General features: G+C 49.9%; 1 protein-coding gene across 4 annotated transcripts in view; it reads right to left on the bottom strand.

Annotated features, from left to right (window-relative positions):
* OSBP2 (oxysterol binding protein 2) overlaps window positions 1–10,098 on the bottom strand; it is a 94,902-nt gene that overhangs the window by 77,333 nt on the left and 7,471 nt on the right. For 2 of the 4 annotated variants that reach the window (XM_015644078.3, XM_015644079.3), the window contains exon 2: window positions 8,669–8,746. The exons of the other annotated variants lie outside the window; for them this stretch is intronic. In XM_015644078.3, the coding sequence (XP_015499564.1) occupies window positions 8,669–8,746 (78 nt within the window). The remainder of the gene's footprint in view (window positions 1–8,668; window positions 8,747–10,098) is intronic. 4 annotated transcript variants of the gene reach the window in all.

Genomic DNA, 10,098 nt, shown 5'->3' with positions numbered 1-10,098 from the left:
GCTGAGGGGAGCTGGGAATGGCTGAGGGGAGCTGGGAATGGCTGAGGGGAGCTGAAAATGGCTGAGGGGAGCTGAAAATGGCTGAGGGGAGCTGGATCCTGGGCACGGAGCTGGGAATGACTTGAGGAGAGCCAGGCTCTGGGCATGGAGCTGGGAATGGCTGCAGGAGCCATGCTCTGGGCATGGAGCTTCCAAAAATGCCAGAGGAAGGGCCCCAGTTGTGCCAGTTCATTGTTTAGTCTCCAAACTAAAATGCCGAAGATCCAGAAATGGAAAATCCCACCAAGACTTTGGTGCAAAAGTCCACCAAGCCCTTCAGCTATGCTGAGCTTATCACATCAGTCAGGAAAGGTCTGGTCCAGATCCCATCACCTCCACAACCAGCAGGATAATCCAAGACCTGGGCCAGGCCTGACTCACGAGCTCAGTGGCTCATTTGTAAGCAAGAGTGAACAAGGAGTGACCACACACAAGGTTCATTTGAAAAATGCTCTTTACTACACAAGAAGCAATTGTACTGAAGCAGATGAGGGCCTCAAGCAGTCATTTTTCTCATTACAGCCTTTGCTTTCAAGTTTTTACTGGTGCTTCAGCCCTTGGGAATTGTGTTAAATGATCAGCATAAAGATCAGCCACCGTCAACTCGTGTTTTATCTTTTCTCACCAGCACAGCCAAGGACATAATACCACACATGGCACACAAAGTCAACATTAAAACTCAATTTTTATTCCTATCCTACCAATTCCTATCTCATTTACAATATTCAGACTGGTTAAAAAACCCTGGTTTTCCAGACTACAGACTTGAGGGATGTATTTGCTTCAAGCACAGGACTTATCCTATCTTTCCTGAGATTGAGGGTGGGTAGAAGAGCTCACTTCCAAGAATTTTTCCATGCTGCAAGCATCTCTCTTTTCTACAAGCTACTGTCAATGTTAATGTTTTCAGTACCAAATAAATTTCCCTCAGAGACAGCACATGAACTACAGTCTGTGACCTCAAACATCACTCTAAAATCATCACACTCCTGACTTCTTGCCAGCTTCCAAACAATGCTCAATTATAGCCCAGGATCTCTGTGTGGATGAGGTGTTTCTTAGGGATAGATATCTAGATGCAGAATCTCCTTCTGGATGAAATATTCCTTAGATATCCGGATGCAAAGCCCACATGGTTGCATAAATATACATTTTCCTCTATTTTAAGGCATGAGATGAAAGATAAAACTTCATATTTAAAAGCTGAAGTGTTGCTTCGCAGCCCTTGACTATGAAATCCTCAGTTCAAGAACCACTTTCCTACATGCTTATGTGGAGGCAGGTTTCAGGTGTGTGTCCAGCGCAGACATGAAGAGAGGTTCCTTCAGCTCCATCTTCTCCCTGAACAGGATTTGCAGCTGCCTCTGCTCAAGGCAAACGCCCCATATCAGCCAACAGCAGCAACTTCTGCAGCCTCCTGTGACACCCAGAACTTTATTCTGTGACAAATCCATGCTCAGCTCGACAGTCAGCATATCCTATTTCTGGGAGCATTGGCCAGTGGAGGCAGCTGCCTGCTTCCAGAACAGATTCCAGGAGGCAGGAAATCACTACTTGAGAGCAGAAGGAGGGATCATGAACTTGAATACTGCATACAAGGTGCCTCTACGACCTCCACTACCCAGGAAACGATCAGCTGATCCTTGCAGGACACGCTCCTGAGGAGTGTGGAGGTCAGCAATCCTGGGAAGAGCAGGTTTCCCATAAGAACTGAGGAAACAGAGGTAAATGCAAGCAGCACAGCAAACCATGTCAGCAGTGGGAGTGCAAGGGGCAGTGTGGCACAGTGCAAGACCTTTCCCATCCCTTACAACACCACCAATAAAATATGTTGGCAGCTGGCATTCCAGATGCTGCAGATGCCAAGAGTTTTATATAAAACAGAAATCAAGAGTTAACCACTTACTGGGCCATGACTGGGGCTGAGGGTGCTTTTGGATCAAATCCTGCAGGAGCCCGAGTGACCCTGGCCAGTAACTCAGGGACAGTCCTGGCACATCCCAGCTGCTTCACTGTGACACCCAACGTCCTTCTGCACTGAGTCCCAGGGCCAGCACCAAGGGCAATGGCTTCCCACTGCCAGAGGGCAGGGATGGATGGGATATTGGGAAGGAATTGTTCCCTGGCAGGGTGGGCAGGCCCTGGCACAGGGTGCCCAGAGCAGCTGGGGCTGCCCCTGGATCCCTGGCAGTGCCCAAGGCCAGGCTGGACAGGGCTTGGAGCAGCCTGGGACAGTGGAAGGTATCGCTGCCCATGGCAGGGGGTGGGACTGGATGCTATTTCAATTCCCTTCCAATCCAAACCATTCCATAAAACTGTAATCCAAGACATGCTCTGGGATCAGTGTTCAGGGCTGCATATCTTCTGCAAAAACCCTACAGATATTGACTGTGGGTTACCAGGAACAGCCAAGAGGGAAGACAAAGTCATTGACCTTCACAAGGGAGGGCTCTCACACGTAGAAAGGATGAATTGCAGTTTTCAGCCAATTTCCCAAGTGCTCAGAACAGACTGTGTCATTTCAGTGCATTGTGTTGCAAGACAACTTGTGTGGTGCAATAAATGCTCAGAGGTTTTAATGCAGAAACATTGCAGTTGTTTCAGCACAATCTGAGTCCTGCCCTTCACTCTCACCCCTTCGTGCTCCCCTGGCTGCAGCCAAGCCTGGCCATCATGTCCCTGCACAGGACACCTTCACACCTCCCAGAACACCCAGCTGCCATCCCACCCCTTTGCTCCATGCAGGAAAGGTTCACATTAACAAAAGCAGCACCAGAATATCCAAAGTCACTCCCTCCCATTCCAGAGCCACTCTGGGAAGCCAAGGGGTTCCAAAGCAGCCTGCTGTACACACAAAGGCAAAAAAGCAATCCACGAATCATGGAATGGGTTAGAAAGGTCCTTAAAGCTCATCCAGTTCCACCCCCTGACATGGCAGGGTCACATTCCACTGTCCCAGGTGGCTCCAAGCTCCATCCAACCTGGTCTCGGACATTTCCAGGGATCCAGGGGCAGCCACAGCTTCTCTGGGCACCCTGTGCCAGGGCCTGCCCACCTTCACAGGGAACAATTTCCTTTCAATATCCAATCTAAATCTACTCTCTTTCAACTTTAAGCCATTCCCCCTTGTCCTATCATTCCAGGGCCTTGTGTGAACTCCCTCTCCAGCTCTTTTGAAGTTCTTTAGCTGTTGTTTTTCAATGAGAAAAACCCCAATTTTACATGTTGCTTGGCCAGACAACTCCACAGCCCCCTCAGCTGCTCAGGCTCCTCAGAAACAACAGGATTGTGCCAGGAGGCCCCAGAATCCCAGTGCAGCCCAGGCTCTGGTGCTTCAGAGAGGGCATTAAAAGCCTCCATCCCCGAGAGCTTGTGTCCAGCAGTTCCTGTCAGGAACAGAAACTGTTCCTGCAGGGACAGGGCTGGGAATGGTTTATTTTTAGCCCTCAGCATCTTTAATTTCTGAAGGAGATGCATCCAGTGCTCCCTTCTACAAAACACTTCCTCCCCTGCCTCTCCAACAACTGCAAAACCAGACTGCAGGGACAGAATGCAGGGTTCTGGCTGCTCTTCAGGACAAATCCCACCCAAGGAAAGAAGCAGAGGCAGCACACACAGGCTGGGTGCTTTGCCAGTGCAGGGAGACAGGGAAAACAGGAGAAGCAAAGAGACATTTGCCATGTGTCCCAGCAGGATCCGTGCAGTGATCCACGCTCCCAGTGAGGTGTGAGACAACAAACAAACACCAGAAGTGCAGCCAGCACCACAAGCAATCCAGCTCTGTGGAGCCTTTCCAGAACTTCTCATCTTCTCCAGTCAACAGCAGGGAGATGAATGTTGCTCTCTAGCTTTAATGTCTTATGTGGTGAAATGCATCTATTTATACAATTTTTTAAACAGATAAAAGGCCAAGTTTGGCCTAGAAGCCACTATCTGCATCCACATGCTCCTTGAATGACTCCAAGGAGTGGCTCCTGGCCCTTCTCTCCAGCAGGACCCTGAGTCCTGGGGGTCTCACCCTGGCAGGTTCAGCAGCTGGAAGGGTTCCACCAAAGGACCCCAAAGCACACAGAGGAGGACAGGACACGGGAAGTGTCCCAAGAGAGAAGGAAGAGGCCAGCTGAGCTGCAGAGGAACAGAGCCCAGCACTCAGCTGGTCTCCCAAGCCAGACTTCATGCAGGGGATAAATAAAACTGTGACCACCCCCCTACTCCTTTCTTCCCAGGATCCACCAAACTGCTTGAAAACTTTTTTTTTTTTTTTACCTTCTCTACCCATTTTTATTTCTTTAATCTTCTGCAGGAATAAAAGCGGGTTTAAACCTTCAATTTTCTATCTATTTTTATGTTATCAGAGGTTTTACAAAATAGTATAAGAGCAGACAGAAGCCAGGCCACTGAAGGGAATTCTCCCATAGCAACATATTCCAGGAGTTGGACTTGGATGATCCTTGTGGGCCCCTTCCAACTGAGGATATTTCATGACTCTATGATATTAAGGAGCACAGAGCAGTGAAAAGCAGCACAGGGCCCTTTTCCCAAGTGAGGGAGCAGGATCACATCACATCCAGGCTCGATTAAGCTAAGCTGTTCCGACTCCAACACTTGCATTTGGGTGCAAATTCTTTTTATAGAGACCTGCCATGGCACAAACACTTCTCATGAGGTAGTGTTAAGGGATAAAGGTGCAGCAGCAGGATGTGCCCCCACAAACTGCCACCACAGGACTGCACTAATCCCACATAAGGATTTCAAGCACCTCTGCTGGGTTTACATCAAACCAGCAGTTCCATAAATAAACCAATCCGTAAATTAAGACTACAACTAATGCTATAATGGTCTATTACACAGTAGAATATATTTTGAACTTGGAAATTAAAGCTACACCTAATGCTAATAGCAGAGTTTATGTACCTGCCCCGTGGGACAAAGGGCTCACTACTTATTTCCTTTACAAGGCAAATGGAAAATAAGCAGAAATATTTGGAGGATGGTGCCTCGAATGTCAAACAAAACTCTAATTCCCTCTGTACCCATGAGGATGTCTCACTTCAGGGTAATGCCTGACTTAATATTGGTGCTTTAGCTACTTTACAAATTCACCCTTCCTAAAACTACAGAAATTGTAAATCTTCATGGAAACACCCTGGACCAAATTACCAACATTAACCTCACTACATTAAAGCTGAAAGAATTAGGATTGTTCATCCTGGAGAACAGAAGGTTCCAGGGACACCTCAGAGCCCCTTCCAGGGCCTAAAGGGGCTCCAGGAGAGCTGGAGAGGGACTGGGGACAAGGGATGGAGGGACAGGACACAGGGAATGGCTCCCAGTGCCAGAGGACAGGGATGGATGGGATATTGGGCAGGGATTGTTCCCTGGCAGGGTGGGCAGGCCCTGGCACAGGGTGCCCAGAGCAGCTGGGGCTGCCCCTGGATCCCTGGCAGTGCCCAAGGCCAGGCTGGACACTGGGGCTTGCAGCACCCTGGGACAGTGGGAGGTGTCCCTGCCCATGGCAGGGGGTGGGACTGGATGGGCTTTAAGGTCCCTTCCCACCCAGGCCATTCCATGATTCCATGATTAAAGATTTCCCCCACCCCCCAGCCTGACACCCCAGGCCTTGCACCGCAGCCTCGTGACAGAGAGAAGCTCCTTGCCACGATCCCACTGCTTCCTACAAATGCGTCACTGCCTCCCTGCAGCATCCACAGGGATTCCTCCGTAAAGCTCTCGGTCTCCACTGCCTGCAGAATGTGACTTTCACAACCATTAAGCCTGTTCAGGTATTGTGCATTTGGAAATCAATTGTACAAATCCTGACGGGATCAATCCTGTTCTCACAGCATGTGCTTTGTGAACCTACAGCATTCCAAGAAGAGGGAGTAACAGCTACAGGCAGCCAGAGGTTTCATTCCTCCACTGCAATGGCACCTTAGGGCTGCAGTTGTGCAGCAGAACTCAATCCAATCCAGTAATTACAGACCTTATCTGTGCTGGGATACAGAGCTGCAGCCTCTCAAGGTACTTACAAGTGGCAATTCCAGGCTCGATGTCTGCAACTGTAAGGAGGGGAAAATGGGCTTGTTACAGAGCAACAAAGCACAAATTTCTAGACCTTTACAAGTCAAGTTTCAAATTCAAAATTAAATTTCCAAGGAGCTTGCATCCATAGGTTCTTCCACTCTGAAGCAGAAATTTTTACTTTTTTCCTTGTGAAAAGGAAGGGGACAGAGAGGGAGAGGCAGACGTTTCACCCAGCACATACTCAGTGTTTACCCACAAAACAATGTAGGTTCCTGGGAAAACAACTCCAGGCAGCACCCAGCGGGGCCATCCCAGAGACTGCAGAGGCAAGAAAATAGGAAAATTGCTGTCCATCAGCTCCTAAGCCAATCCCACTCCTAAAAGGATCAGAAACACCACTGGGTCTTTGCTTCCCCAAGTGTTCCAGCAAAACACTGTACTTATAATAAGCTTTAACAAATAAAAGCCTGATAGAGGAGTAAAGCACAGCTTAATCCCATAAATTTGGCTTGCCAATCCTCAGGCTGTCCCAGTGTCAGGCAGCTCCTCCCTCAATTCAGAGTGCTGTGGAAGTGGAGTGAACAGACCTGTGGGGCTGTTTCACAAGGTCTGAAACATGGTCTGTGTAACAGCCTGAAGGGTTCAGACACAGAAATCACCAAGGCTCCCCTGGCACTGACGGGACAAGCCATAACAGGACATGGCTTTTCCTCATCCCCATCAGCATCCAGAGAGCTAAAGGCAAACTCACAGAAAGCATCAGAAATAATCATAGAATGGTCCATGAAATGTGTCTGGAAAGTACCTCAGGAGGCCTCAGGTCCAGTCTCCTGCCCTGAGCATCTGCATCCAGACAAGGTTGCTCACGACCCTGCCTATGCCCAGCTGGAATAGCCATGAATTTTCTGCACTTCTCCAGATCCCTATCCCAGTATCCAGTCCTCATTCCCAAGTCAACATGCTTCCATGTGTCCATGCAGGATTTCCCACATGGAAATCTCCCAGCCCTGTGCCTCACCCTGCCACGAGCAGAGCCAGGCTCTGTCCTCTGTTTCACATCCTCCACCATGGAGCTGTGGGTGTCCCTGTCTCCTCTGCTCCAGCCTCATCCTAGCAGGTCCCAAACCAGACTGATGGCCCAGACAGGGCACCCCAGGGCACTCCTCTGCTGAGCAGAGGGGACAGTCCCTTCCCTCAACACTTCTGCTAACACAGCCAAAGCCACCACTGACCTCTGGTCACTCCTGGTCACCTTCTTGTCCCCAAGACAAGGCTCTGCAAAGCTGCTTCCAGCAGCAACCCCAGGGCAGGGCTGGTGCTTGCCTCTGCTGAACACCACAGGGTTCCCATCACCCTGTTGCTCCAGCCTGTCACAGTCCCTCTGAAATCCAGACCTGTGACCTCTGTGCTCCACTTGGCATCACCCACAGCCCGGCTGCGAGCGCACTCACCCGTTAATAACCACATTACACAGCAAATACTGCAACTAATGAACTGTGATCACAGCTACCAAAAACCAATCAAATTAGATGTACTCCTAATCAATGCCTGAGAGGATACAGCAAACTAGAGCACCACCAGCACCAGCCCAGCTCTGAAAGGGAGTGAGTCCTGCATCTTGTGTACAATTCCAAATGGGAGCTGATAATGTGCCATGTGTGGCCATGTAAATTATGCAGTATTAAGATTATTGTCACCTTTGTACCATCACAAAATAACTTCTGGTTTGAGCACTGTCTTCCTCCTGCTTATAAAAGTTCCATTCCAGCAGAGATGCAAAGCCAGGAACCTCAAGCAGACTCTTCCCAGCACAGACCACAGAGCCCCAGCTGACAAGGAATGGAAAACTCTGCTGGGATAAAATAAAGCCATGGAGTAGTTCCACCTGACCACGCACTATAAACCTGCAGTGCTTTCTGCTCCATGAGCCCTGCTGGGAAACACTGCAGTGGCAACTTGGGAATAATAAACAGCAGATAAACAGCATCAGTCACAGGAACGTGCATGCTTGAAAACATTAAAGATGGAAGGTTTCAGTCTTCCAAGAACAAAGGATGGGGCTGCTGGAGAACAAAGCCCTAACACCAGACACCACCTGAGCACTCCCGGATGGAGCTCTCCATAAAGGGCTTCAAACCAAAGGCTGAAACTTTACACAGAATCATGGAATCTCCTGAGCTGGAAAGGACCCACAAGGATCATCCAGTGCAGCTCCTGGCTCTGCCCAGACCCCCCAACAACCCCACCCTGGGCACCCCTGGCAGCGCTGTCCAAATGCTCCTGGAGCTCTGGCAGCCTCGGGGCCGTGCCCATTCCCTGGGGAGCCTGGGCAGTGCCAGCACCTCTGGGGGAAGAACCTTTTCCTAAAATCCAACCTAAATCTCCCCTGACACAACTTCATTGACTCCTTCATGAGCTGTGGGCACAGCTGCCATCCCCACCTGCTGTGCAGCATCTCCACATCTCAAAGATAAAATCTGCTTCTTTAATTGTGTGGTCTCTACCCCTGTATGCCCTGGAGAGGAGGGGCATGCCTGTGTCCCACTGCCATGAGCACATCCCAGTCACCCATGTGCATGCTTCAGCCAAATCCACCCAAACTCACCCCATCTTCCAAACTGGGACCGGTGTATTTTTCAAGCGTTTCCAAGAAGAGCCACCACTCCTGACAGTTGCAGAAGACCTGAAAAAAAAAGTTTGTGGAACCACCCCTGTGCATTTCACAGGAAAAGAGAAACTTCAAAAATCGTGAAGATTTCCAGAGCTGGGGAATTAGTTGCCATGGATATTTGCTGCTGTGACAAATACTCTAATTCTGTGCTGGGGTGAGTGACAGGCACAAAGCACCAAGTCAGCTGGGAACAGCAACACGGCGCGGCTGGAACACAGCACACACAGCCCCACATCTCTGGGAGCATCCCTGAGGAAACTAAGCCATGGACCTGAACAGCACCAGGCCAAGTGACTCACCAAAGGAGCTTTGCTCCCATCCAGGCTACCCAGCCCTGCTGTCACATCCGTGGCTGTGCCACGGGAAGGAGAGTTCACTGTTCTTTGAGAGCCCACCCAGCCACAGTGTTTAGGTGTCTGGGCCAACCAACCAGCCTGCAGTGAGATGATCTTACTCACAACAGCAATACACAACCAGCAGGCCCCCAAGGACAACATTTTCCTTCTCTGTTTCTTATAAAGTTCCTAGAAGAAACCTGCTCTAGCTATTAATAACAGATTAAGAATCACTGTTTTGTGTTAAAGAAGGAGAAAGGCACTGACTCCCACTTCACCATATTTACCCCCACATGCATTGCAGAAGCTGCTTTAAACAGCCACGTGTGCCCAGACAGTGCTCTCATCCAGAAAGATTTGGAGAATTAAGACTATTTTTAGGAAGTGAAGCACCTCCCCCTGTGTCACTGCAGGGACATACATCTATCCGGTCGTGACTCAAAGCAGAAATAGCCTTGAAGAGTTAGATAAAAATTTTTTAAAAGCCAGGAAAGTGGTTACTAACACAGCTTGGTGTGAAAAGAAGAGCAGGGGAAACAGAGGTGACAATGGGTTTGGCCACAGTCAACAGTGCTGGCACAGCAGCGGCTCCATCAGTGGCCGTGTCACAATGTGACCTGTGAGCAGCTCCAGCCCCACAGCGATGCTCACAGCGAGGAGCAGCATCACCTGCAGACAGCACAGGCCAGGTACAAAACAGCACTGCCAGGAGCCCTGGCTTGCAGAGGGGGAAACGAATCCCAAGTGCCTGGAAGGGGACCAAAGAGGAGATTTGCTCCATTTGTTCCACGTTCATCGCAGAGCTCCGCTGACACGAGTCCCACGCTTCCCATCTGCGTGTTTCATTCCAGCGTTGATCCGTTTGCAGCCCGAGGCTCAGCACCGGCCCTGCACACACGGCTGTGAGTCAGCAGCACTGCCCCAGCACCACACACACACCCAGCACCACACACACCACACACACATCCAGCACCACACACACACCCAGCACCACACACACCACACATCCAGCACCACACACACCACACA

Source organism: Parus major, chromosome 15 (assembly GCF_001522545.3).
Source record: "Parus major isolate Abel chromosome 15, Parus_major1.1, whole genome shotgun sequence".
Taxonomy (NCBI): Eukaryota; Metazoa; Chordata; class Aves; order Passeriformes; family Paridae; genus Parus; species Parus major.
Note: the sequence above shows the minus strand (reverse complement) of the source record. Positions and strands in the feature narration are given on the sequence as shown.